Source organism: Pleurodeles waltl, chromosome 12 (assembly GCF_031143425.1).
Source record: "Pleurodeles waltl isolate 20211129_DDA chromosome 12, aPleWal1.hap1.20221129, whole genome shotgun sequence".
In the NCBI taxonomy this organism is placed as follows: Eukaryota; Metazoa; Chordata; class Amphibia; order Caudata; family Salamandridae; genus Pleurodeles; species Pleurodeles waltl.
This window is the reverse complement of record NC_090451.1, coordinates 40223552-40251372: the sequence shown is the minus strand read 5'-3', so window position 1 is coordinate 40251372 and position 27821 is coordinate 40223552. Positions and strand designations below refer to the sequence as shown.

The window sequence follows — 27821 nt, the reverse complement described above, 5'->3', positions numbered from 1 at the left end:
CTTTCCTTTAGCTCCCTCCTGCTTCCCACTCTCTCTCTTAACCATTAGTCCCCCCTTCTTCCTCTGCCCTGTCCTTTCCTTCAGCTCCCTCTTGCTTCTCCCTCTTTCCCTTCCTAACCATTAGTCCTCTCTCTTCCTGAATGGGCCTGTGTAGGCCCTCCACCTTTCTTTTTTCCTTCCCCCTTTCTTATTCTCGTCTGCTCTTTCTTTTCCTCCCGGTCCACCCGGTTCCCTCCCCTTTTTTCCTCTTTTCCTTCCCCCCCCCACACCCCCACCTTCCCTGTTCCCCTTTTCCTTTTCTCAACCACCCTTCACTCAGTTGTCCAAGTCGGACGACTTACACTTGCACTACGGGACTCAATTTCCCAGAGTCCCGTGTGCTCACAGGACGCGCTGCGCTTCCCGCGACGCGTCATCGCAGGGCGCTCCCCGCCCGTGCCAACCGCACCGCGTTGGTAGCGCTCTGCCCCAGCACTTTACTTTCTGGCACGATCAACCCCGCGGGCCCCAACACCACAGAGGTCCCGCGAGTTGATCATGTACGGCCGCGTTCCACGAGCGGTTGGAGCATTCGAGCATTTCACACCGGCGCAACCCCCTAGGGGGTGCGGCCGGATTCGGGGTGTGGTTTCCTAACTAGGACGCCTGATACACCCGACGGTATTCCCTTTGGAGTGGTAAGTGTGGCCCCTTTGGGGCCTTTTTCCTTTTTAATCCCTGTCTCCCCTCCCTGCTGTAGCCTTTAGCTCCCCCTCTAACCCCTTTCTTCCTTTTTCATCTTCCTTCTTTCTTGTCTTTTCTCTCTTCCCGTGTTCCTTTCCCTTGTTCTAAGCTTGGTTCCTTTGTTTATTTCTTTCTTTATTTCCTTTCCTTGGTTCACTTTTCTCCTTTAGGTCTTGTGCATCCTTACCTTATTTCTTTACCCTCCACTTTTTCCTTGCTAAACCCTCTATCTCCTCAGAGTGTGACTACAAGGGAAACCCCCTCCCCGGCACTAGCCAGACCAGAGGCAGATTGCCCCCTACCCCGGGGTAAGTCACTTTTGCATGTGTGTGTGAGTGCCCTTCACATTTGTTCACATATTGTTGTGTGCTTTGCAGTGGTTTGCCACGGTTCTTTCACTCTGAATATATTCTGAATTAATAGTGGCTTATTTATTTATTTATTGATATCTACTACAGGCCTACCCCACCGTGAACTACCCGTTCAGGTAGGCCTTACACTTTTTTCACAGTTGAGCACCCCACTTACTGCGTGTGCTCCGACCCTGACGAATGCCCCTGACCTACCAGCACTTAGTGAGGGCAGAAACATGTTGGTCATTCATTTTTCTTTTTAGACTCCAAGAGACATTCTCCAACGAGCCTCTCCCCCTTGGTTTTAGTCTTACCAGCATGCACCTTTATTAAAACTAGCAGTTGCCACTGGTGACATGTTTGGTAATTTTATTATTCACCCCTTCTGGATCAATGTAACTATCCAGTCAGTTTAATTTCAGCACTCCCTCTGGTTCTTTTAACCAAGAGGTTGAGTCCGCCCAAGTAGTACCATCTTACTTGGGTGGGGCTAGGTGGTCATATGATGAAGCAAGACACTATGTGTGTGAGACCACCTAGTCCGTAAGGGAAACCCCCCTTCCCCCTGTAGGACAACACAGCACCCCCTAGCTTGGACATTTTCCAACTATGACTTCCCTACCCGAGGATCTAAAGTGACCTTACTAATACCACTGAAAAAAGACTGACCTAGTCTTACCTTCAGTTCCTACTACCCCACACCATTTGTGATGATATAGGCCCTCTCCCTTGCCCAGGTGGTGGCTACCCCCAAGGAGCCCCCCCCCCCCTTTGCCTGCTTCACTGAAGAGACCCCTGGGTCTCCCATTGAAACCTACTGCGAACCAGACATCTGTTTGCACACTGCACTCGGCCGCTGAGGGTGTACTTTCTGTGCTGAGTTGTGTCCCCCCGGTGCCCTACAAAAAAAACCCTGGTCTGCCCTCCGAAGTCGCGGGTACTTACCTGCTGGCAGACTGGAACCGGGGCACCCCCTTCTCTATTGAAGCCTATGTGTTTTGGGCACCACTTTGACCTCTGGACCTGACCGGCCCTGAGCCGCTGGTGGGGTAACTTTGGGGTTGACCTGAACCCCCAACGGTGGGCTACCTTGGACCCAACTTTTAACCCTGTAGGTGGTTTACTTACCTGCAAAACTAACAAATACTTACCTCCCCCAGGAACTGTTGACACTTGCAATGTCTAGTTTTAAAATAGCTAATTGCCATTTTTGACAAAACTGTACATGCTATTTTGCTGATTCAAAGTTCCTATGATACCTGAGTGAAGCACCTTTCATTTAAAGTATTGATTGTAAATCTTGAACCTGTGGTTCTTAATAAACTAAGAAAATATATTTTTCAATATAAAAACCTATTGGCCTGGAGTAAGTCTGAGTGTGTGTTCCTCATTTATTGCCTGTGTATGTACAACAAATGCTTAACACTACCCTCTGATAAGCCTACTGCTCGACCACACTACCACAAAATAGAGCATTAGAATTCTCTTTTTGCCACTATCTTACCTCTATGGGGAACCCTTGGACTCTGTGCATGCTATTTCTTACTTTGAAATAGTACATACAGAGCCAACTATATATATATATATATATATATATATATATATATATATATATATATATATATATTATACACACACACACACATATATATACATACATATAAAGTCTGCTAATTGTGCAACAGAGTGATGTATTATGTGGCAAAAGTAGCAATTACATAAAGCACGATCACATAACCCCAGTGGCCTTGTATTAGGTATACGGTGACATACTTCAAGTGTCCATGCATAACGCAAAGCTAAAACAAGGAGAGAATCCAACACATCTTAAGTGCGTTACCTCCCAGCTAAACACATACAAACATCTGAATCCATTTTATGTGCAAAGACAGACAAAATAAAACATTGACAAAAGCACTTACCTTTGCTTTCCTTCTTGATCTTTACGTCTGGGACTTTCTCTTCCTTTACAGGCATAGGAGCCATGTGGATTGGATAACCACTTTTTGTTAGCCAAGCTTTCAAATGGGTCATATACTCCTTCCCAAATAAGAAGGAATCCTTGAGGTTTGGGTAATCATTGGGATTTGGTGCCATACCCTGTAGACCTATCGATTCTAGAATTTTTTCCTGCCTGATCGATGTTCCTAGGGCAAATGTTTGTCCAAGAAGGACAAGGGACTGGCGGCATAAAGAAATATTCTTCTCAAAGGCAATTGATATGCCTCCTGACCCTTCATAGCCCGACTTTTGTCTCAGCTCGTAGTTGTTGCAAGCCATAAGTAGAGGAATAATGCTCTTCAGAATGCCAGTCTGCATCTTCCTCATTCCTCCATCATAAGGCCTTATTATTTCGAAAAAGCAGTTCTTTGTTTTCACAGCATTTTTATCTACCAGCAGGTTCAGAAGTTCATTATCTATTCTAGGACTTTTTAGCACTGGGTGTTTCAAGTCTTTTGCCAAGAAGAAGCAGTAATCTCTGAAAGCTTGAGTGAGGAAGATTTTAAAAGCTGTAACTGCTTTAGAACAAGTTTCTGTGTCACGTTGAAACAACAGTTCCTGTTCATTCAGGTACTCATTGCCCACTCGAATAGAGTCAAACCCAGCCCATCGTATCAACTGATTACCATTCTTGTGAAAAATGTTGTGATTGTCATTCAAATCTATTATAGGCTCTTTAACAGGCGGTCTTGTAATCTTCGCAGCAGCTGCCCCTCTGCCTCTTGCGACTCCCACTGCTCCTCCTCGACCTGGTGGTCCTATCTTCGACCCACGACCGCGTGGGACTATACCCTCTCCACGCATAAGACCTCTACCCCGTGTGGCCCCACGTCCTCGCATTGGTACCGCATCTCTCCCCCTCGGAGATCTGAACTCATGGGCAATAGGGCCTGGGTGATCAAACCGCTCAGGTCCTCTATCGACAAATTCTTCTCTGGGACCCCGGGGACGAAATTCATCATATACAGGAGGTGGCACAAAAGCACGTGGGGGTGACCTTCGTGGACTGTACTCTCGACGTGGAGGGGGGACACGAGGTTCGCGAAACTCTGGTTCGCGAAACTCGGGTTCACGAGCATATAATGCATCTCGAGACCTGGGGAGGTCCTCTCTGTCAAACTTCGAACGAAACCCACGTTCTGGCAGGTAATCCTTCGCTATGGTTGGAGGGCTTCTAGATCTTCTGCGTTCAGTGAAAGAATCAAATGGGCCACTTTCATATTCTCGCACTGGAGGAACAGTGAATGAATCCCTTCTAGAATCTTCTCTCCAGCTCCCACTATCACGAGGGCTCCGCAGGGGAGCATCACGCATTGGATCATCATGCTCACTGCGTACTGGTCCCTCACGGCCATATCTTTCAGGTTCTGGATAATCTTCATACCTCTCAGTCCTGGAACTTGGCCTAGGGACGCCAGCTTAAAATTAAATAAAAGAAAACAATGAATTTGCTTAAACACACAGAATGTAGTGTACTTTTATAAATAAACTGAGCATTTCTGACTGTAATATGCATGCTGCTGTATATTTAAGCATGTTGTAATGCCATTGTTCTAACAACGGTAAAAATGTTGGGCCAGGTGAGGACTAAGACATTAAAGGTGAGGCAAGACACTACCAATACAGATGTGTTTAAAACATGTTGTACGTGACAGTAGTTTTGAGTTATTACCCTCTTCAAAATGAAAAAAGCAAGATCACCAAAAAAAAAAAGGGGGGCGGGGGGGAGATGAGTTGACTCTGGGAAAGGCATAACTTTAACGCCCCCCCACCAAAAAAACCAATAAGCTCCCTCCCCAAAATATTTATACTAGTCACCTTGTACTTTCAACTCGTGTAGTGTTTCTTCAATGGCTTCATCCCTGGTAATCCGATATTTCCTGACTTTCTCTTGCACGACGGCATCAAATATCTCCCTTGTCATTCGTTTAGCGGCCATTTCTGGATGTACACTGAAGAAAATATAAATTAGCCTAAGCTTTGTAGGAAAATAAAGCTACCATTCTTAGTTTTACACATGCAGCCCTGTTCCCAGAAACAAGTGCAATGCTCTCTTAAATTAGTGTAGAGCTTCAAATATATATTTTAAATCGGCATAAGCATTTAACAAAACAAAAAATTAATTAAATGCAGTGTAAACAGATTAGACGGCTGGCCTTAAAAAAAGGCCCCAAGGAGACAAGGCCTTAAGTATCTGTTTTGCAATACTGTGTTTTGCAGTGCAGGCCAATCAGTTATGGTATTTTAGTAAAAGCTTTCCCTTCATCAAGCCTTGGTCTGAAACGAAATGCCATGGCAGTAGTTATTCATATATGGGAGGGGCGTATAGCATTAAAAAGGTTATGGAGACTCTTGGGGGGAGCAAGAGGTAAGGAGTGGGTGTGGGCTGACAAGGGATCTGCTGCGTGCCTGTCGTCTTCTCTGGCTGTCAGATTCCTTCTCACAGCAGTGTTTTGGATACTGAGGCTCATTACTCCACATTAATTTTGAATTTCACTGATTAGGTTACTTATTCATCTGACACACCATGTAACAAGTGAATTTGATTCACATGGTCAGCGCTGTGATGTGCCGCGAATAGCTATCAAAAGCGTTTGCAGAAATGTCAGCAGGTTCTTTTTGATCTAGTCCGCTGTAGAATTTCTAATCGAGTTCATGGAGATGGTCGTCCAACATCTCAAACACCCAGATCTCCGCGTTGCAGAGCAAGTAGCACCTGCTGCTATCCTTAAGGCCTTGTTCTGTAGCTTCTGCAGAGGCTTCAGATATTCCACCTACCAACTGCTCCACACTGGTGAAGCACATATCATTGCTGGGCTGATGGGGGAAGGATCTGCTAACAGGGCTCAGTCCTTTAAGGAAAGGGTTGGCACAGTCCTGCACAAAGGGGAGCCTCTGGGGCCTGGTTAAGGCACTTTAGGCATCTCACTGGAGTTTGGGAGAAGCTCAGCTCTCCCCAGGGTAGGTGGCAAGAGTGAGTGCAAGTACCTCAAGTTGTGTCCCTAACATGCTGCTCGGGAGACAATTTGATGGTGCGCGGGAGGCCATTAGATTAGTACTGTATCAGTGATGCCTATGCTTTAGTTATTTATAACCCTCTTAATGGACGTTTAGATGCATCTGTAAGTTGGAAGGAAGGAAGGAAGAAAAGAAAGTTATTGGCGTGCTTTTTAGGTCAGGCCGAATGAACAGCACATACGCCATCTATTGCAAGGCGTATTGTGCTTTACCGAGAACACAAAGGGACTTGAAGCCTATTCATTGCTTACCACTGAGTGTTCTTCCCGCCACTCATGTATGTGCCGGATTCTTATTTACCTTCCTTTCATGGTATTCGATTGGCATCTCTAGGTTTAATTTCTCACTTTTAACGAGCTACTTTTTTCTTTTGTGTGAAGCACTTATAGAGTGGACGCATTCTCAAGCCACTATCTACATCGACAGCATGGCTATAAGCTGTGGGTAAAACCAACAGGTCTCACCACTGCGCTACAATGCCGATTTTGTACTTGCAGCCCGAGAGGGGCCGCTATAATAGAAGACTGACACTATATTTTCGTTGTTACCTGCACCAGTGTTTTTTTTTATGCTACACTTGCAGTGACCAAGGCGTGGGCACTGGTCCCACGTATACATCAATTGCGAGCGCCAGACACCATTTTCTTCGCAGGCCTGGCCGTCGCCATTTTGCTTGCGCGAGGAGCCCCCTCTGCGTAGCGCGCGCTGCCTGCGTCCGCTTGGCGCGAAAGGCCGCGCGCACCGAAGCGACTGAAGGGGGCGGGTGCTTTTCCCGCCAAACGGCGCGTGCCGCAGCTCTGGGCCTCAGCAGCGCGAGCTCCCAACCCCAACAAATGAGAGGCCCCGCGCGCCTGAGGACAGGAACACGCGGCTCCCATGAGAAGCCAGGCAACGGACACATCTGCGCTGCAACGGGACTGAAGCGGGATTTTGGACGGTGTTAAAGGGCGGGCGATGGCACGCGACCCGCTCCAGACGTTAGCAGAGGAATAAGAGACCAAACGGACTTAACCGGCTCCCAGGGACAGTACACTCCCGTACATCAAAAACAGGCCGTTACGCCGCGCAAAATTGAAATCTTACCGTTGAACGGTAACCCCGAACTGTCCACCGACTTTTTTTTCCCTTCTCCGTGCGACCGCTAGATGGAATCCCTTCACGCACTGGTACGGGGCGCGCGCCAGGCGTCACGATTTAACGCTGCGCACGGTCACCCCTTGAGCCTCCGAGCCCCCTCCCGAAGCCAACAGGGGGCCTCTCGACCAATCGGCGCACTGCCTGCAGCCCTTCACAAAGTAGTGTGCATAGAAAGAGGACTACATCTTCTTAATGGCCGCCTAATGTATGGCATGCTGACCGCCATTTTAAGATGGTTGCGGGTATAATGCTTTTCATTCAACTGTAGCAGTATGAATGAGGAAAAGTTTAACCCCTTCGCTGCCAGGCCTTTCCCCCCTCCTGTGCCGAGCCTATTTTTAGCTATTTAGGGCAGTTCGAGCTTAGGCCCTCATAACTTTATGTTCAAATAAGCTACCCACGCCAAATTTGCGTCCTTTTTTTCTAACATCCTAGGGATTCCAGAGGTACCCAGACTTTGTGGTTTCCCCAGAAGGAGGCCAAGAAATAAGCCAAAATACAGTGAAAATGTATTTTTCAGAAAAAGGGGATGCAGAAGAAGGCTTGTGTTTTTTTCCCTGAAAATGGCATCAACAAAGGGTTTGCGGTGCTAAAATCACCAGCTTCCCAGCTTTCAGGAACAGGCAGACTTGAATCAGAAAACCCAATTTTTCAACACAATTTTGCCATTTTACTGGGACATACCCCATTTTTACGATTTATTTTGTGCTTTCAGCCTCCTTCCTTTCAGTGACAGAAATGGGCATGAAACCAATGCTGGATCCAAGAAACCGAAACATTTCTGAAAAGTAGACAGAATTCTGAATTCAGCAAGGGGTAATTTGTGTAGATCCTACAAGGGTTTCCTACAGAAAATAACAACTGAAAAAAACAAATATTGAAATTGAGGTGAAAATATCTGCAATTTTTCTCTACGTTTTACTCTGTAATTTTTCCCTGCAATGTCAGATTTTTTCAAGCAATATACCATTACGTCTGCTGGACTCTTCTGGTTGCGGGGATATATAGGGCTTGTAGGTTCATTAAGAACCCTAGGCACCCAGAGCCAATAAACCTTTGTATTTCCAAAATGGGCACAAGATAAGGTGTTGAGTAGCAGTGGTTATTTGCACATCTCTGAATTCCGGTGTGCCCATACTAGCATGTGAATTACAGGGCATTTCTCAAATAGACGTCTTTTTTACACACTCTCTTATATTTGGAAGGAAAAAATGTAGAGAAAGACAAGGGGCAATAATACTTGTTTTGCTATTCTATGTTCCCCCAAGTCTTCCGATAAAAATGATACCTCACTTGTGTGGGTAGGCCCAGCTCCCGCGATAGGAAATGCGCCAAAACACAACGTGGACACATCCCATTTTTTTTTACAGAAAACAGAGGTGTTTTTTATAAAGTGCCTACCTGTACATTTTGGCCTCTAGCTCAGCCTGCACCTAGGGAAACCTACCAAACCTGTGCATTTTTTTAAACTTGAGACCTAGGGGAATCCAAGATGGGGTGACTTGTGGGGCTCTGACCAGGTTCTGTTACCCATAATCCTTTGCAAACCTCAAAATTTGGCTAAAAAACACATTTTCCTCACATTTCGGTGACAGAAGGTTCTGGAATCTGGGAGGAGCCACAAATTTCCTTCCACCCAGCGTTCCCCCAAGTCTCCCGATAAAAATGATACCTCACTTGTGTGGATAGGCCTAGCGCCCACGACAGGAAATGCCCTAAAACACAATGTGGACACATCCCATTTTTTGACAGAAAACAGAGGTGTTTTTTGCAAAGTGCCTACCTGTAGATTTTGGCCTCTAGCTCAGCCGGCACCTAGGGAAACCTACCAAACCTCAGCATTTTTGAAAACTAGAGACCTAGGGGAATCCAAGATGGGGTGACTTGTGGGGCTCTGAGCAGGTTCTGTTACCCAGAATCCTTTGCAAACTTTGGCTAAAAAAACACATTTTCCTCACATTTTGGTGACAGAAAGTTCTGGAATCTAAGAGGAGCCACAAATTGCCTAGCGCCCATGAAAGGAAATGGCCCAAAATACAACATGGACACATCACATTTTTTCACAGAAAACAGTGCCTACCTGTGGATTTTGGCCTCTATCTCAGCCGGCACCTGGGGAAACCTAGCAAACCAGCATATTTCTGAAAACTAGACCCCTAGGGGAATCCAAGATGGGGTGACTTGTGGGGCCCTGACCAGGTTCTGTTACCCAGAATCCTTTGCAAACCTAAAAATTTGGCCCAAAAAACACCTTTTCCTCTCATTTCGGTGACAGAAAGTTCTGGAATCTGAGAGGAGCCACAAATGTCCTTCCACCCAGCGTTCCCCCAAGTTTCCCGATAAAAATGGTACCTCACTTGTGTGGGTGGGCCTAGCATCCACGAAAGGAAATGGTCCAAAACACAACGTGGACACATCACATTTTTTCACAGAAAACAGAGGTGTTTTTTGCCAAGTGCCTACCTGTGGATTTTGGCCCCAGGGAGGCAAAAATGGCCTAAAATAAATTTGCCCTCTCACCCCCCCCCCCCCCCTCCTCCCCCCGGGGAGCGACCCTTGCCTACGGGGTCGCTCCCCTTGCGTGACGGCGCAAAAAAAAAAAAAAAGATCCCCAGTACCTAAAATTTGCCGATTTGCTCCGAGGGGGGGCAGAAATGGTCTAAATACAATTTGCCCCTCCAGGGGAGAGACCCTTGCCTAAGGGGTCGCTCCCCATCTCTAAAAAAACAAACAAACAACAAAAAAAAACACAAAAAAGAATTAGCCCTGGCGCCTAAAGGTTTCATGGGGGGCAGAAATGGCCTAAAATAAATTCCCCCCCCCCCCGGGAGCGACCCTTGCCTACGGGGGTCGCTCCCCTTGCGTGACGGCGCAAAAAAAAAGATCCCTGGTGGCTAGTGGTTTCTGCCCCCGTTGGGGGCAGATTGACCTAAAATTGGCTGATCTGCCCCCAAAGCGGGCAGAAATGGCCTAAATACAATTTGCCCCTCCAGGGGAGCGACCCTTGCCTAAGGGGTCGCTCCCCATCTCTAAAAAACTAAAATAAAAATTGCCCTGGCGCCTAGAAGATTCTGCCTCCCCCCCCCCCCCCCCGGGGGCAGATCGGCCTAATACCAATAGGCCGATCTGCCCCCAGGGGGTGCAGAAATGGCCTAAAATATATGTGCCCCCAGGGAGCGACCCTTGCCTACGGGGTCGCTCCCCTTGCCTGACGGCGCAAAAACAAAAGATCCCTGGTGCCTAGTGGTTTCTGCCCCACTTGGGGGGCAGATTGACCTAAAATCGTCCGATCTGCCCCCAAAGCAGGCAGAAATGGCCTAAATACAATTTGCCCCTCCAGGGGAGCAACCTTTGCCTAAGGGGTCGCTCCCCATCTGTAAAACAACAACAACAACAAAAAATCCCCGGTGCCTAGTGGTTTCTGCCCCCCTGGGGGGCAGAAATGGCCTAAAATAAATTTGCCCCCCAGGGGAACGACCCTTGCCTAAAGGGTCGCTCCCCTTACGTGAAATTCACGAACAAAAAATAACTCCCTGGTGTCTAGTGGTTTCTGCCCCCAAGGGGGGCAGATTGGCCTCATAAAAATAGGCCAATCTTCCCCCAAGGGGGTCAGAAATGGCCTAAATATAATTTGCCCCCTATGGGAGCGACCCTTGCCTAAGGGGTCGCTCCCCACACCTAAAACAAAAAACTGAACAAAAACAAAACAATTTTTTTTTATCCCTGGTGCCTAGAGGTTTTTGCCCCCAGGGGGGGCAGAAAAGGCCTTTAAAAAAAAAATGCCCCGCCCTGGGAGCGACCCTTGCCCAAGGGGTCGCTCCCTTATACCAATTTCCTTTCTAAAAAACACATCCCTGGTGTCTAGTGGGCGTTTTGACAGCCGGATTGCTTTCAATCCGGCTGCCAAAACACAGAGAGAGACTTCAAAGAGAAGGAAATACATTTCCTTCCCTTTGAAGCCTCTCTCGGCCTCCCCCACGTGATCGGAAGAGAAATGCAAAGCATTTCTCTTCTGATCGCGCTGGAAGCTCAGCTTCCAGCGCGATGGGGGAGGCTCTGTGACAATCAGCTGACGTCACAGGGGTGGGGGGGGTCGGGGATGGAAGGGGAAGGGCTTCCCCTACCATCCCTGACTTGGGGGGGGACCCCACAGAGGGAGCGCTAGCGCTCCCTCTGGGCTGTGTGCCCAGGACGTAATGGTTATGTCCTGGGCACAGCAGCACTGTGCCGCAGGACGTAACAATTACGTCCGCGGCACAGAAGGGGTTAATTTCTATAACTACATGTGTCATCCTTTATTAAAACAGCAGCAGACACAGAAGCTATATTATGGACCTCCATGGATATTATTAGTGTCACCTTTTAACACGTCATACTCACAGGATTGACAAGAGTGAACATTTTTTGAGCATACGCGACAAGAGCTTTTAATTCAATATCAGGACCGGAGGCGAGGATTATGCAGTCCTTTCTTCACTTTATCATAATCAGCAAGTTCAAAGTTCAACACTAATAAAAAACGTGTCAACTTCAAGTCCCATGGTACCAAACACATAACCATGGCAACCAGTAACCCAATCCACTGTCTATAACAGAGTGTGTGTGTATATATATATATATATATATATATATATATATATATATATAAAGATAAAAGAGTACACTGTTCCAAGCTAACGTAGGGAAAGAAACCTATTTATTAACAGGAGCAGAACCCTCAAGCATCACATTGGATGTCTGGTTTCATCATTGGGGAGACTGTACACTGGACCATAAAACTCCCGGTCCCTCTTTCTATGATTGTCGGTATATATACAGGGAGTGCAGAATTATTAGGCAAATGAGTATTTTGACCACATCATCCTCTTTATGCATGTTGTCTTACTCCAAGCTGTATAGGCTCGAAAGCCTACTACCAATTAAGCATATTAGGTGATGTGCATCTCTGTAATGAGAAGGGGTGTGGTCTAATGACATCAACACCCTATATCAGGTGTTCTAGGGCCATTCAAGTAGATGGTAGATTAGAGGACATTATGAATGCAGTTAATTGGTCCTCTGAATTAGTTTTCAAGTGGTTTTACTTCAAACCTATTCACTAGTGGTGAGGAAGCTTAGAACTTGCATAATCCTCTCCTCCGGTCCTGATATAGAATGAAAAATTTCCTACCGTTCGTGATGGAAAGTTTCAATTCTATTAAGGACACGGAGGCGAGGATTATCCCTCCCTCAAACTGTGACAGTATTACCCGCCCAAAGATGGTTTATTTTAGTTCATGTTCTTTGGGTGGATTCTTCCGCTTACAGGTCAGTTGTATTTTTTCCACTCTCTTTGAGCTTTTGGCTATAATGTAATGTTTGTGGCTGATTTTTCTGATCTTGATATAGATTAGGTTATCACATTGATTCTCTTTTTTGCTTACAGCTGATGATGTGTTCTTGTGGGATTGGTTTGTTCTTGCATTACCTTGTTTCTGTGTTTCTGATCACTTCTTTATTTCGTAGGAGGTGATTCCAAAGGTGATTGAGATCACAACTTCCTTAACTTCCTTCAGTGAAGAAGAGGAAGGACTGCATCCGGCAGCTATTTATATACACTCTGTTATGGACAGTGGATTGGGTTACTGGTTGTCATGGTTTTGTGTTTGGTATCATGGGACTTGAAGTTTAAATGTTTTTTATTAGTGTTGAACTTTGAACTTGCTGATTATAATAAAGTGAAGAAAGGACTGCATAATCCTTGCCTCCGTGTCCTTAATAGAATTGAAATTTTCCTTCACGAAAGTTAGGACATTTTTCTTTCTATGGCAGGACCGGAGGCTCCGATTATGCTTCTGTTTCTTTACTACTCAAATTTACAGCAGCCAATCAAAAAACAGAGTAACTCAAACTACATTTCCCAACATGCTTTAGTCAACATGTCCATCAACCATAGACCCTATTAGCGTCCACAACGTCAGCCAGAACTCCTCTTTCTTTGCTTCTCCTGAGCAAGTTAAGTACTCTCACTCACGTTTGGTGATGTCCCTTATTTGGTCTTACCAATAAGTGCTAATGTCATTTGCGCTCTAGTGGTAATCTTCTTTGGCTGGGTTGCTTAGGCGGTGCATGTTTGTTGCCGCAGTGATCTTTGTTTTCATACTTGGCATTCTCCGCCGACGGGCAGGATCGAAACGCCCGCACGACTCATCCACGCCTGCCGGCCTTACAGGTAAGTTTTCTTGTATTGTCTTGGGGTCTCCGGCCCTATATTGGGCTTTTGCCCAGTGGTGCACGGCGCTTACATTACTCCCTCCGCGCCTTTCCCTTATAGGGCCCGGGGCGGAGAGCAGGGAAGGTGCACGTAGCCCAATTAGCGGTTTTGGTAGGTTTGGGCTATGCGCATTCCTTTGTCAGTTTCTCCTCCTCCCGACCATTAACAGGATGTCGGAATCACACGTTTATTGCATTCCTGATGTGCCTGTCAACGGAGTAGACGCCAAGCTCTGGCTGCAATAACAGGGCAAGCCCTGCTTCTTGAGCGGTGTGCACGCTCTAATTATCATCCGATTGGTATTTCTAGTGGCTCTCTCTGACGCCCTCTGCATGCATATAAGGGGGCTGCAATAATTGTTACACAGCTTCGTGGCTGAGGAGTCGCCGTCTCAAGGCCATTTTCCTTTGTCCCCTGGGTGCCCCCCCCTTTTTATTCCAGTGGTCTAACTGGTGTTATTCTCATATTTGTTTTGCTCAGCATAATATATTCACAATGACCGAGTGGGTGCCCTTTGAGGAGGAGAAGTATGGGCAAGTTTATGAGGAGGCCCTCGGTCCTCAATTGGGAGACGGTCTGTCTGAGGTTATCAATTCCTCAGTCCAGCAGTCTCTCAGCAGGGCGTTAGCAATTTCTGTACTGCATAAAATCAACCAGGCTGTGTTGGCAGCCTTGAAGCCTCTCACACAGCAATTTGAGTGTTTTGTCAAGAAATAGGGGTTGGTTCCTTTACCGGAGGACAAGTTGACGGAAGAGGGTCCTTCTGTTTCGACTAAGCCAAAAACTCAGGCCCCTTCATGGCCTCATGACGGAGCCATGTCAGCTTTGACTCAGTCTTCCGCATCAGATCATGTATATTGTTCCCTTCTTTCTACTTCTAAAGAGTTACCTCTTGAGGCTGAGATTTAAGCTGTTTTAGATTCAGCAGCTTCTGACTTTTCTCGCTCCAGCGGCTCAATGCATAAACGCAAGAGGGCAAGGAAGTCATGTTCAAGTTCCAGGTCTCCTCCCAATCCATTTCAGTTTAACCCGGAGGATATAGTGCATCCTCGTCAGCGGATTGGGCCCTGGCTCAAGCGGTGGCATATTATTTACATGACAAAGTAAGAAAGAGTTTTGACAAGGAGGTATGCAATAGATTGCGGGCCGAATGTCCTAGGCCCGAAATTCCTAACAAAGTGGCGGAGACGCCGGAGATTGACCCTAGTATGCTCACTTTTGGTGAAAGTATTGGAGATGGCGTTAAAGGCCAAGGAAACTGGCGCTCCAATTGATCTGCATGTCCTAGCGGATGGACGCAGAGGGTGATTTGCTTGCTAGGCAACGCCAACTGCGCCATTTCAACAGAAAGACGGAAGTCACTTCTCATGAGAATGGACACCACCTTGACAGAACTGGCAACGGCGGACACGGGTCCCCTTGCGGAAGGTCGTCTCTTTGGCAACAAGTTTGATATCGCCAAGTACGTGACAACGTTTACAACCTTGGATAAGGCACAGGCAGACCTAAAAAAGATATTCCAATCAGGCCTTTTTGGGCGGGCCGGGTGAGGCAGGGGCCGCTCTTCAGACCGTCCAAATTTCCAAGGCTCCCAGAGAGGCTCCTTCAACCAGGGGCCAGGAGTATTCAAGAGGAGGCGCCTTCTTCCCCTCCCGCTACATTTGTCGCAGAGGTCAAAGAGGTGGTTCAAGAACCAACATCCAATCAAGTTTTTCCACTGGTGAGACTTATAGATTCTTCTCTTATTCAGTTGGGGGGTCGTGTGCAGTACTTTCTCCACAACTGGTGTCGAATAACGCAAGATGCATGGGTGTTATAGACAGTACAGGGTTTTCGCCTAGAGTTTCATCCTCTCAATTTGTCCCTATAAGACGCCAGCGTGATGTATTTAGAGATTCAGGTTTTGCTCCAGAAACATGCAATTGCTTTTGCGAACCCCACCCATCCGGGTTTTGCAACATTTTTCTGGTACAAAAAAGGGGAGGAGGGCATTGTTTGGTCTTAAGCCTCTGAGAGTTCAATTCCTTTATCATTTACAGACATTTCAAGATGGAGGGTCTTCATCTGTTGACAGATCTTCTTCAGATGGGGGACTGGTTGATGCAGTTAGACCTCAATGATGCACATCTAACTGTTCCCATTTGGCACCCTCACAGGAGATTCCTCAGGGTCAGGTGGGGGACAGTTGGATGGAGTATTTGGTCTTTCCTTTCTGGCTTTCATCGGTACCTTGGTGCTTCACTGAGCTGCTCAAACCGGTGGTTGCGCATCTGAAGGAGAAAGGGATTTGCTTGATCATATATCTGGACGATATACTGATTATGGCGCAATCCCAGGACCTGCAAAAGCAGCACGGTCTCATGATGATCTCTCTTCTCCAGGATCTGGGGTTTGTCATAAGCGAGAAGAAATCAATTCTTACTCCATCCAGAACAGTAGAATTCTTAGGTTTTGTGATCAATTCGGAGACGTCCCAGTTGATCCTTCCCAAGGTCAAACTTCGGGACATCAAACAGGAGTTGCGGGTAGCGCTAGCCCAACCCTCGCTGTCTCTGAGAAAAATCACACGTATTGTGGGCTTGCTAGCCTCGTAAATTCAGGTGATTTTTCTGGGATCGAAGGATTTTTGGCATTATTGTTTAGACCACAGATTGATAGTGACAGCGGAGTACCTTCCAGGTCAATGTGGTAGCAGATTGGAATTCCAGGTACCTCAGGAACTTCAGCAACTGGAAGCTTTTTCCTCATTTATTCCAGTTAACCCAACAACTGTGGGGTCATTGCAAGATAGACCTTTTTGCCTCACGTCTGAACAGACAGCTAGAGGAATTCTTCAGCTGGAGGCCGGATCCTTTCGCGAGGGCCACAGATGCCTTCTTTCAGGATGGGTCAGGGTCCCACAATTATGCTTTTCCTCCCTTCACCATGATTCCAAGGGTGGCGACTCAGATCAAGAGGCAGAGGGCAAAACTAGTGTTGATCACTCCGATTTGGAGAGCGCAGCCTTGGTTCCCGTTACTTCTGGAGCTTGCATGCGATTACCCTCTATGTCTTCCTTCGTCTCCGGACATGCTATTGTGTCCGCAGGGTGAGAGACATCCCCTGGTAGTGGAGAGACAGTTGCATCTGATGGCTTGTAGGCTTTCAGGAAACAGTGGCACTTGCCAGGCATTTCGTAATCGATTGCAGAATTTATCAGTAGAGCATGGGCACCATCTACTAGGAAGATGTACTCTTCATCTTGGAGAGCTTGGTGATGTTGGTGCCGGGAACGGCATTTGGATCCCGTGGCAGCCGGGATTGTCCAAATCGTAAATTTCTTGTCACAGAAAGCAGAGGAAGGATTGTCATACATGTCGGTAAATAATTTTCGATCGGCCATTTCAGCTGCCCATGTGTAGGAAGTTGGCTCTGTATGCACTATTTCAAAGTAAGGAATAGTATGCACAGAGGCCAAGGGTTCCCCTTAGAGGTAAGATAGTGGCAAAAAGAGATAATACTAATGCTCTATTTTGTGGTAGTGTGGTCGGGCAGTAGGCTTATCCAAGGAGTAGTGTTAAGCATTTGTTGTACATACACACAGGCAATAAATGAGGAACACACACTCAGAGACAATTCCAGGCCAATAGGTTTTTGTATTGAAAAATATCTTTTCTTAGTTTATTTTAAGAACCACAGGTTCAAATTCTACATGTAATACTTTGCATGAAAGGTATTGCAGGTAAGTACTTTAGGAACTTTGAATAATCACAATAGCATATATACTTTTCAAATAAAACACATATAGCTATTTTAAAACTAGACACAATGCAATTTTCACAGTTCCAAGGGGAGGTAAGTAATTGTTAGTTCTTGCAGGTAAGTAAACCACCTACGGGGTTCAGATTGGGTTCCAAGGTAGCCCACCGTTGGGGGTTCAGAGCAACCCCAAAGTTACCACACCAGCAGCTCAGGGCCGGTCAGGTGCAGAGTTCAAAGTGGTGCCCAAAACACATAGGCTTCAATGGAGAAGGGGGTGCCCCAGTTCCAGTCTGCCAGCAGGTAGGTACCCGCGTCTTCGGAGGGCAGACCAGGGGGGTTTTGTAGGGCACCGGGGGGGACACAAGTCAGCACAGAAAGTACACCCTCAGCAGCACGGGGGCGGCCGGGTGCAGTGTGCAAACACGCGTCGGGTTTTCAATAGGTTTCAATGGGAGACCCAGGGGTCTCTTCAGCGGTGCAGGCAGGCAAGGGGGGGGCTCCTCGGGGTAGCCACCACCTGGGCAAGGGAGAGGGCCTCCTGGGGGTCACTCCTGCACTGGAGTTCCGATCCTTTAGGTCCTGGGGGCTGCGGGTTCAGGGTCTTTTCCAGGCGTCGGGATTTTGGATTCAGACAGTCGCGGTCAGGGGGAGCCTCGGGATTCCCTCTGCAGGCGTCGCTGTGGGGGGTCAGGGGGGACAACTTTGGTTACTCACAGTCTTGGAGTCGCCGGGGGGTCCTCCCTGTAGCGTTGTTTCTTCACCAGTCGAGTCGGGGTCGCCGGGTGCAGTGTTGCAAGTCTCACGCTTCTGGCAGGAATTGCAGGGGTCTTTAAAGTTGCTCCTCTGGAAACAAAGTTGCAGTCTTTGTTGAACAGGGCAGCTGTTCTCTGGAGTTTCTTGGTCCTTTTAGAGCAGGGCAGTCCTCTGAGGATTCAGAGGTCGCTGGTCCTGGGGAAAGCGTCGCTGGAGCAGTTTTCTTCCGAAGGGGGGAGACAGGCCGGTAGGGCTGGGGCCAAAGCAGTTGGTGTCTCCGTCTTCTCTGCAGGGTTTTTCAGCTCAGCAGTCCTCTTCTTCTTAGGTTGCAGGAATCTGAGTTCCTAGGTTCAGGGGAGCCCCTAAATACAGAATTTAGGGGTGTGTTTAGGTCATGGAGGGCAGTAGCCAATGGCTACTAGCCCTGAGGGTGGCTACACCCTCTTTGTGCCTCCTCCCAAGGGGAGGGGGGGTCACATTCCTATCCCTATTGGGGGGATCCTCCATCTGCAAGATGGAGGATTCCTAAAAGTCAGAGTCACTTCAGCTCAGGTTGCATTAGGGGCTGTCCTGACTGGTCAGTGACTTGTTTTTCTCATTATCTCCTCCGGCCTTGCCGCCAAAAGTGGGGCCGTGGCCGGAGGGGGCGGGCAACTCCACTAGCTGGAATGCCCTGTGGTGCTGTAACAAAGGGGGTGAGCTTTTGAGGCTCACCGCCAGGTGTTACAGTCCTGCAAGGGGGAGGTGATAAGCATCTCCACCCAGTGCAGGCTTTGTTACTGACCTCAGAGTGACAAAGGCACTCTCCCCATGGGGCCAGCAACATATCTCTAGTGTGGCAGGCTGCTGGAACCAGTCAGCCTACACAGGTAGTTTGTTAAGGTTTCAGGGGGCACCTCTAAGGTGCCCTCTGGGGTGTGGTTTACAATAAAATGTACACTGGCATCAGGGTGCATTTATTGTGCTGAGAAGTTTGATACCAAACTTCCCAGTTTTCAGTGTAGCCATTATGGTGCTGTGGAGTTCGTGTAAAACAGACTCCCAGACCATATACTCTCATGGCTACCCTGCACTTACAATGTCTAAGGTATTGCTTAGACACTGTAGGGGCACAGTGCTCATGCACTGGTGCCCTCACCTATGGTATAGTGCACCCTGCCTTAGGGCTGTAAGGCCTACTAGAGGGGTGACTTATCTATACCTGCATAGGCAGTGAGAGGCTGGCATGGCACCCTGAGGAGAGTGCCATGTCGACTTACTCGTTTTGTTCTCACCAGCACACACAAGCTGGCAAGCAGTGTGTCTGTGCTGAGTGAGGGGTCTCCAGGGTGGCATAAGACATGCTGCAGCCCTTAGAGACCTTCCTTGGCATCAGGGCCCTTGGTACCAGGGGTACCACTTACAAGGGACTTATCTGGATGCCAAGGTGTGCCAATTGTGGAATCAAAAGTACAGGTTAGGGAAAGAACACTGGTGCTGGGGCCTGGTTAGCAGGCCTCAGCACACTTTCAATTCAAAACATAGCATCAGCAAAGGCAAAAAGTCAGGGGGTAACCATGCCAAGGAGGCATTTCCTTACACAACCCCCCCCCAAACGAAAGAGGATGAGACTAACCTTTCCCAAGAGAGTCTTCATTTTCTAAGTGGAAGAACCTGGAAAGGCCATCTGCATTGGCATGGGCAGTCCCAGGTCTGTGTTCCACTATAAAGTCCATTCCCTGTAGGGAGATGGACCACCTCAACAGTTTTGGATTTTCACCTTTCATTTGCATCAGCCATCTGAGAGGGCTGTGGTCAGTTTGAACTAGGAAGTGAGTACCAAAGAGGTATGGTCTCAACTTCTTCAGGGACCAAACCACAGCAAAGGCCTCCCTCTCAATGGCACTCCAGCGCTGCTCCCTGGGGAGTAACCTCCTGCTAATGAAAGCAACAGGCTGGTCAAGGCCATCATAATTTGTTTGGGACAAAACTGCCCCTATCCCATGTTCAGAGGCATCTGTTTGCACAATGAATTGCTTGGAGTAATCTGGAGCTTTTAGAACTGGTGCTGTGCACATAGCTTGTTTCAGGGTGTCAAAGGCCTGTTGGCATTCTACAGTCCAGTTTACTTTCTTGGGCATTTTCTTGGAGGTGAGTTCTGTGAGGGCTGTCACAATGGATCCATATCCCTCACAAACCTCCTAAGGAATGCCCTGACTTGAGTCTGGGTTTTTGGAGCTGCCCAGTCCAGAATAGTCTGGATCTTAGGCTGGAGTGGCTGAACTTGGCCTCCACCTACAAGGTGTCCCAAGTAAACCACAGTTCCCTGCCCTATCTGGCATTTGGATGCCTTGATAGAGAGGCCTGCAGATTGCAGAACCTTCAAAACCTTCTTCAGGTGGACCAGGTGATCCTGCCAGGTGGAGCTGAAGACAGCAATGTCATCAAGATAAGCTGCACTAAAGGATTCCAACCCAGCAAGGACTTGATTCACCAACCTTTGGAAGGTGGCAGGGGCATTCTTTAAACCAAAGGGCATAACAGTGAACTGATAATGCCCATCAGGTGTGGAGAATGCTGTCTTTTCTTTTGCTCCAGGGGCCATTTTGATTTGCCAGTACCCTGCTGTTAAGTCAAAGGTACTTAAGAATTTGACAGCCCCTAATTTGTCTATTAGCTCATCAGCTCTAGGAATGGGATGAGCATCTGTCTTGGTGACAGAATTAAGTCCTCTGTAGTCCACACAAAACCTCATCTCTCTCTTTCCTTCTTTGGTGTGAGGTTTGGGGACTAAGACCACTGGGCTAGCCCAGGGGCTGTCAGAGAACTCAATTACTCCCAATTCCAGCATCTTGTGGACTTCCACCTTGATGCTTTCCTTAACTTGGTCAGACTGTCTAAATATTTTGTTTTTGACAGGCATGCTGTCTCCTGTGTCCACATCATGGGTACACAGGTGTGTCTGACCAGGGGTTAGGGAAAAGAGTTCAGCAAACTGCTGCAGGACCTTCCTACATTCAGACTGCTGTTGGCTAGAGAGGGTGTCTGAGTAGATCACTCCATCCACTGAGCCATCTTTAGGGTCTGATGAGAGGAGATCAGGGAGAGGTTCACTCTCAGCTTCCTGGTCCTCATCTGTCACCATCAACAGATTTACATCAGCCCTGTCATGGAAGAGCTTAAGGCGGTTCACATGGATCACCCTCTTGGGGCTCCTGCTTGTGCCCAGGTCCACCAGGTAGGTGACCTGACTCTTCCTCTCTAGTACTGGGTAAGGGCCACTCCATTTGTCCTGAAGTGCCTTGGAAGCCACAGGCTCCAGAACCCAGACTTTCTGCCCTGGTTGAAATGGTCATACCACAACTTCTGGAGTTGTTGGCTGGCCTCAAGGTTTTTACTTGCCTTTTCCATGTACTCTGCCATCCTTGAGCGAAGGCCAAGCACATAGTCCACTATGTCTTGTTTAGGCTCATGAAGAGATCTCTCCCAGCCTTCTTTAACAAGAGCAAGTGGTCCCCTTACAGGGTGGCCAAACAGAAGTTCAAAGGGTGAGAATCCTACTCCCTTCTGAGGCACCTCTCTGTAAGCGAAAAGCAGACATGGCAGGAGGACATCCCATCTCCTTTTGAGTTTTTCTGGGAGCCCCATGATCATGCCCTTTAATGTCTTGTTGAATCTCTCAACAAGGCCATTAGTTTGTGGATGATATGGTGTAGTGAATTTATAAGTCACTCCACACTCATTCCACATGTGTTTTAGGTATGCTGACATGAAGTTGGTACCTCTGTCAGACACCACCTCCTTAGGGAAGCCCACTCTGGTAAAGATACCAATGAGGGCCTTGGCTACTGCAGGGGCAGTAGTCGACCTAAGGGGAATAGCTTCAGGATACCTAGTAGCATGATCCACTACTACTAGGATGTACATATTTCCTGAGGCTGTGGGGGGTTCTAGTGGACCAACTATGTCCACACCCACTCTTTCAAAGGGGACCCCACCACTGGAAGTGGAATGAGGGGGACCTTTGGATGCCCACCTGTCTTACCACTGGCTTGACAGGTGGGGCAGGAGAGGCAAAACTCCTTAACCTTCTGGGACATATTGGGCCAGTAGAAGTGGTTGACTAACCTCTCCCACGTCTTGGTTTGTCCCAAATGCCCAGCAAGGGGAATATCATGGGCTAAGGTCAGAATAAACTCTCTGAAACCCTGAGGCACTACCACTCTCCTAGTGGCACCAGGTTTGGGATCTCTTGCCTCAGTGTACAGGAGTCCATCTTCCCAATAGACCCTATGTGTTCCATTTTTCTTGCCTTTGGACTCTTCAGCAGCTTGCTGCCTAAGGCCTTCAAGATAGGGACAGGTTTCTTGTCCCTTACACAACTCTTCCCTTGAGGGTCCCCCTGGGCCTAAGAGCTCAACCTGATAAGGTTCCAGCTCCATAGGCTCAGTTCCCTCAGAGGGCAGAACTTCTTCCTGAGAAGAGAGGTTCTCTTTTTCTTGCTGTGTTGCAGCTGGTTTCCCAGCTGACTTTCCTTTCCTCTTGGTAGGCTGGGCCTTTCTTCCAGACTCCAGCTCTACTTTTTCACCCTGAGCCTTGCACTGTGCCCTTGTCTTGACACACACCAGTTCAGGGATACCCAGCATGGCTGCATGGGTTTTCAGTTCTACCTCAGCCCATGCTGAGGACTCCAGGTCATTTCCAAGCAAACAGTCTACTGGGATATTTGAGGAGACCACCACCTGTTTCAGGCCATTGACCCCTCCCCACTCTAAAGTTACCATAGCCATGGGATGTACTTTAGTCTGATTGTCAGCGTTGGTGACTGGATAAGTTTGTCCAGCCAGGTATTGGCCAGGGGAAACCAGTTTCTCTGTCACCATAGTGACACTGGCACCTGTATCCCTCAGGCCCTCTACACTTGTCCCATTAATTAAGAGCTGCTGCCTGTATTTTTGCATGTTAGGGGGCCAGGCAGCCAGTGTGGCTAAATCCACCCCACCCTCAGAGACTAATGTAGCTTCAGTGTGACACCTGATTTGCTCTGGGCACACTGTTGATCCCACTTGGAGACTAGCCATTCCAGTTTTAGCTGGATTGGAGTTAGAAGTGGTATCTTTCTTGGGACAGGCCTTGTCTCCAGTTTGGTGTCCAGACTGACTACAGCTACGACACCAGGCCTTTTTGGGATCAAAGTTTTTACCCTTGTACCCAGAATTGTTTTGTGAAGAGGCTCTGGGCCCACCCTCCTGTGCAGGTTTTTGGGGGCCTGTAGAAGACTCTTTACTATTTTTGTTTTTGGCTGTCTCACCACCTTTCCCCTGGGGAGGTTTTGTGACCCCTTTCTTTTGGTCACCCCCTGTGGAAGTTTTGGACACCCTAGTCTTGACCCAATGGTCCGCCTTCTTTCCCAATTCTTGGGGAGAAATTGGTCCTAGGTCTACCAGATGCTGATGCAGTTTGTCATTGAAACAATTACTTAACAGGTGTTCTTTCACAAATAAATTGTACAGCCCATCATAATTACTTACACCACTGCCTTGAATCCAACCATCTAGTGTTTTTACTGAGTAGTCTACAAAGTCAACCCAGGTCTGGCTCGAGGAGTTTTGAGCCCCCCTGTATCTAATCCTATACTCCTCAGTGGAGAATCCAAAGCCCTCAATCAGGGTACCCTTCATGAGGTCATAAGATTCTGCATCTTTTCCAGAGAGTGTGAGGAGTCTATCCCTACACTTTCCTGTGAACATTTCCCAAAGGAGAGCACCCCAGTGAGATTTGTTCACTTTTCTGGTTACACAAGCCCTCTCAAAAGCTGTGAACCATTTGGTGATGTCATCACCATCTTCATATTTAGTTACAATCCCTTTAGGGATTTTCAACATGTCAGGAGAATCTCTGACCCTATTTATGTTGCTGCCACCATTGATGGGTCCTAGGCCCATCTCTTGTCTTTCCCTTTCTATGGCTAGGATCTGTCTTTCCAAAGCCAATCTTTTGGCCATCCTGGCTAACTGGATGTCCTCTTCACTGGAGTTATCCTCAGTGATTTCAGAGAGGTTGGTCCCTCCTGTGAGGGAACCAGCATCTCTGACTATGATTTGTGGAGTCAGGGCTTGAGAGGCCCTGTCCTCCCTAGATAGGACTGGTGGGGGGGAATCACCCTCCAAGTCACTATACTCATCCTCTGTGTTGCCATCCTCAGAGGGGTTGGCTCTTTCAAACTCTGCCAACAGCTCCTGGAGCGGTAGTTTGGAAGGTCTGGAGCCCATTGCTATTTTCTTTAGTTTACAGAGTGACCTTAGCTCTCTCATCTGTAGATGGAGGTAAGGTGTGGTGTCGAGTTCCACCACATTCATCTCTGTATTAGACATTATGCTTCTAAAAGTTGGAATACTTTTTAAGAAACTAAAACTAGTTCTAGAATCTAATTCAAACTTTTCACAAACTTTTAAACTCTAAAAGGAATGCTAACAGGGACTAACACAAGGCCCTAGCAGGACTTTAAAGAATTTAGAAAAATTTCAAATTGCAAAAATCAATTTCTAATGACAATTTTTGGAATTTGTCGTGTGATCAGGTATTGGCTGAGTAGTCCAGCAAATGCAAAGTCTTGTACCCCACCGCTGATCCACCAATGTAGGAAGTTGGCTCTGTATGCACTATTTCAAAGTAAGGAATAGTATGCACAGAGTCCAAGGGTTCCCCTTAGAGGTAAGATAGTGGCAAAAGGAGATAATACTAATGCTCTATTTTGTGGTAGGGTGGTCGAGCAGTAGGCTTATCAAAGGAGTAGTGTTAAGCATTTGTTGTACATACACACAGGCAATAAATGAGGAACACACACTCAGAGACAAATCCAGCCAATAGGTTTTGTTATAGAAAAATATCTTTTCTTAGTTTATTTTAAGAACCACAGGTTCAAATTTTACATGTAATATCTCATTTGAAAGGTATTGCAGGTAAGTACTTTAGGAACTTTGAAACATTTCATTAGCATGTATACTTTTCACATAAAACACAATAAGCTGTTTTAAAAGTGGACACAGTGCAATTTTCACAGTTCCTGGGGGAGGTAAAGTAATGTTAGTTTTAACAGGTAAGTAAGTCACTTACAGGTTTCAGTTTTTGGTCCAAGGTAGCCCACCGTTGGGGGTTCAGAGCAACCCCAAAGTTACCACACCAGCAGCTCAGGGCCGGTCAGGTGCAGAGGTCAAAGAGGTGCCCAAAACGCATAGGCTTCAATGGAGAGAAGGGGGTGCCCCGGTTCCAGTCTGCCAGCAGGTAAGTACCCGCGTCTTCGGAGGGCAGACCAGGGGGGTTTTGTAGGGCACCGGGGGGGACACAGGTCAGCACAAAAAGTACACCCTCAGCAGCGCGGGGGCGGCCGGGTGCAGTGTGCAAACACGCGTCAGGTTTGTAATGGTTTTCAATGAGAGATCAAAGGATCTCTTCAGCGTTGCAGGCAGGCAAGGGGGGGGCTCCTCGGGGTAGCCACCACCTGGGCAAGGGAGAGGGCCTCCTGGGGGTCACTCCTGTACAGGAGTTCCGTTTCTTTAGGTGCTGGGGGCTGCGGGTGCAGAGTCTTTTCCAGCCGTCGGGAAATGGAGTTCAGGCAGTCGCGGTCAGGGGGAGCCTCGGGATTCCCTCTGCAGGCGTCGCTGTGGGGGCTCAGGGGGGACAACTTTAGTTACTCACAGTCGTAGAGTCGCCGGAGGGTCCTCCCTGAAGCGTTGTTTCTCCACCAGTCGAGTCGGGGTCGCCGGGTGCAGTGTTGCAAGTCTCACGCTTCTTGCGGGGAGTTGCAGGGGTCTTTAAGTCTGCTCCTTGAAACAAAGTTGCAGTTCTTTTGAAGCAGGGCCGCTGTCCTCGGGAGTTCCTTGTTTTGCTTGAAGCAGGGCAGTCCTCTGAGGATTCAGAGGTCGCTGGTCCTTTGGAAAGCGTCGCTGGAGCAGGGTTCTTTGCAAGGCAGGAGACAGGCCGGTAGGACTGGGGCCAAAGCAGTTGGTGTCTTCTGTTCTTCCTCTGCAGGGGTTTTTCAGTTCAGCAGTCTTCTTCTTCTTGTAGGTTTCAGGAATCTAAATTCTTAGGTTCAGGGGAGCCCTTAAATACTAAATTTAAGGGCGTGTTTAGGTCTGGGGGGTTAGTAGCCAATGGCTACTAGCCCTGAGGGTGAGTACACCCTCTTTGTGCCTCCTCCCAAGGGGAGGGGGTCACATCCCTAATCCTATTGGGGGAATCCTCCATCTGCAAGATGGAGGATTTCTAAAAGTTAGAGTCACTTCAGCTCAGGACACCTTAGGGGCTGTCCTGACTGGCCAGTGACTCCTCCTTGTTGTTTTCTTTGTTTCCTCCGGCCTTGCCGCCAAAAGTGGGGGCCGTGGCCGGAGGGGGCGGGCAACTCCACTAGCTGGAGTGTCCTGCGGTGCTGTGACAAAGGGGTGAGCCTTTGAGGCTCACCGCCAGGTGTTACAGCTCCTGCCTGGGGGAGGTGTTAGCATCTCCACCCAGTGAAGGCTTTGTTACTGGCCTCAGAGTGACAAAGGCACTCTCCCCATGGGGCCAGCAACATGTCTCTAGTGTGGCAGGCTGCTGGAACCAGTCAGCCTACACAGATAGTCGGTTAAGGTTTCAGGGGGCACCTCTAAGGTGCCCTCTGGGGTGTGGTTTACAATAAAATGTACACTGGCATCAGTGTGCATTTATTGTGCTGAGAAGTTTGATACCAAACTTCCCAGTTTTCAGTGTAGCCATTATGGTGCTGTGGAGTTCGCGTAAAACCGACTCCCAGACCATATACTCTCATGGCTACCCTGCACTTACAATGTCTAAGGTATTGCTTAGACACTGTAGGGGCACAGTGCTCATGCACTGGTGCCCTCACCTATGGTATAGTGCACCCTGCCTTAGGGCTGTAAGGCCTACTAGAGGGGTGACTTATCTATACCTGCATAGGCAGTGAGAGGCTGGCATGGCACCCTGAGGGGAGTGCCATGTCGACTTACTCGTTTTGTTCTCACCAGCACACACAAGCTGGCAAGCAGTGTGTCTGTGCTGAGTGAGGGGTCTCCAGGGTGGCATAAGACATGCTGCAGCCCTTAGAGACCTTCCTTGGCATCAGGGCCCTTGGTACCAGGGGTACCACTTACAAGGGACTTATCTGGATGCCAAGGTGTGCCAATTGTGGAATCAAAAGTACAGGTTAGGGAAAGAACACTGGTGCTGGGGCCTGGTTAGCAGGCCTCAGCACACTTTCAATTCAAAACATAGCATCAGCAAAGGCAAAAAGTCAGGGGGTAACCATGCCAAGGAGGCATTTCCTTACAGGTTTCCTTTGCAGATGTTCATCAGGTTTTGATTTTGAAGGTTCATCGTGAGGGAGTTCTGCGAAGCAAAGAAAGAGGAGTTCTGACTGACCTTATGGACTCTAATAGGGTCTAGGGATACATGATTGGTGGGCATGTTGACTAAAGCATGTTGGGAAATGTAGTTTGAGTTTTTCTTTTTTTTGATTGGCTGCTGTAAATTTGATTAGTAAAGAAAGAGAAGCATAATCCTCGCCTCTGTGTCGTTAATAGAATTGAAAATTCTTGGAGCGAATGCTAGCAAATGTTTCATTCTATTAAGGACATGGAGGCGAGGATTATGCGTCTCCTTATTTGCTGTTTATTAATCACAAAACACAGCATCCAATAAAATAAGACTTTTACAAAACTACAAATCCTATAAACATTACGTCAAGCCTCACTGCCAAAGAACATCCATACGGTTACATATCTACGCTAACCACCATACTTGTTCCTCCAGTGAGGAATAGTCTCAAGTGCGATAAACAAACAGTCTTAACGAGAACTGAGAACTGG

At 47.8% G+C, this 27821-nt stretch overlaps 1 protein-coding gene across 1 annotated transcript in view; it reads right to left on the bottom strand.

Annotated features, from left to right (window-relative positions):
* Positions 1 to 7334, bottom strand: part of LOC138267038 (uncharacterized) — a 252245-nt gene extending 244911 nt beyond the window's left edge. The window contains exons 1-3 of the mRNA XM_069215886.1: positions 7179 to 7334; positions 4896 to 5029; positions 2999 to 4495 (exon numbers count right to left, since the gene is read on the bottom strand). Of these exons, the coding sequence (XP_069071987.1) occupies positions 2999 to 4495; positions 4896 to 5016 (1618 nt within the window). The 5' untranslated portion in view covers positions 5017 to 5029; positions 7179 to 7334. The remainder of the gene's footprint in view (positions 1 to 2998; positions 4496 to 4895; positions 5030 to 7178) is intronic.
* Between the last annotated feature and the right edge of the window lie 20487 nt (positions 7335 to 27821).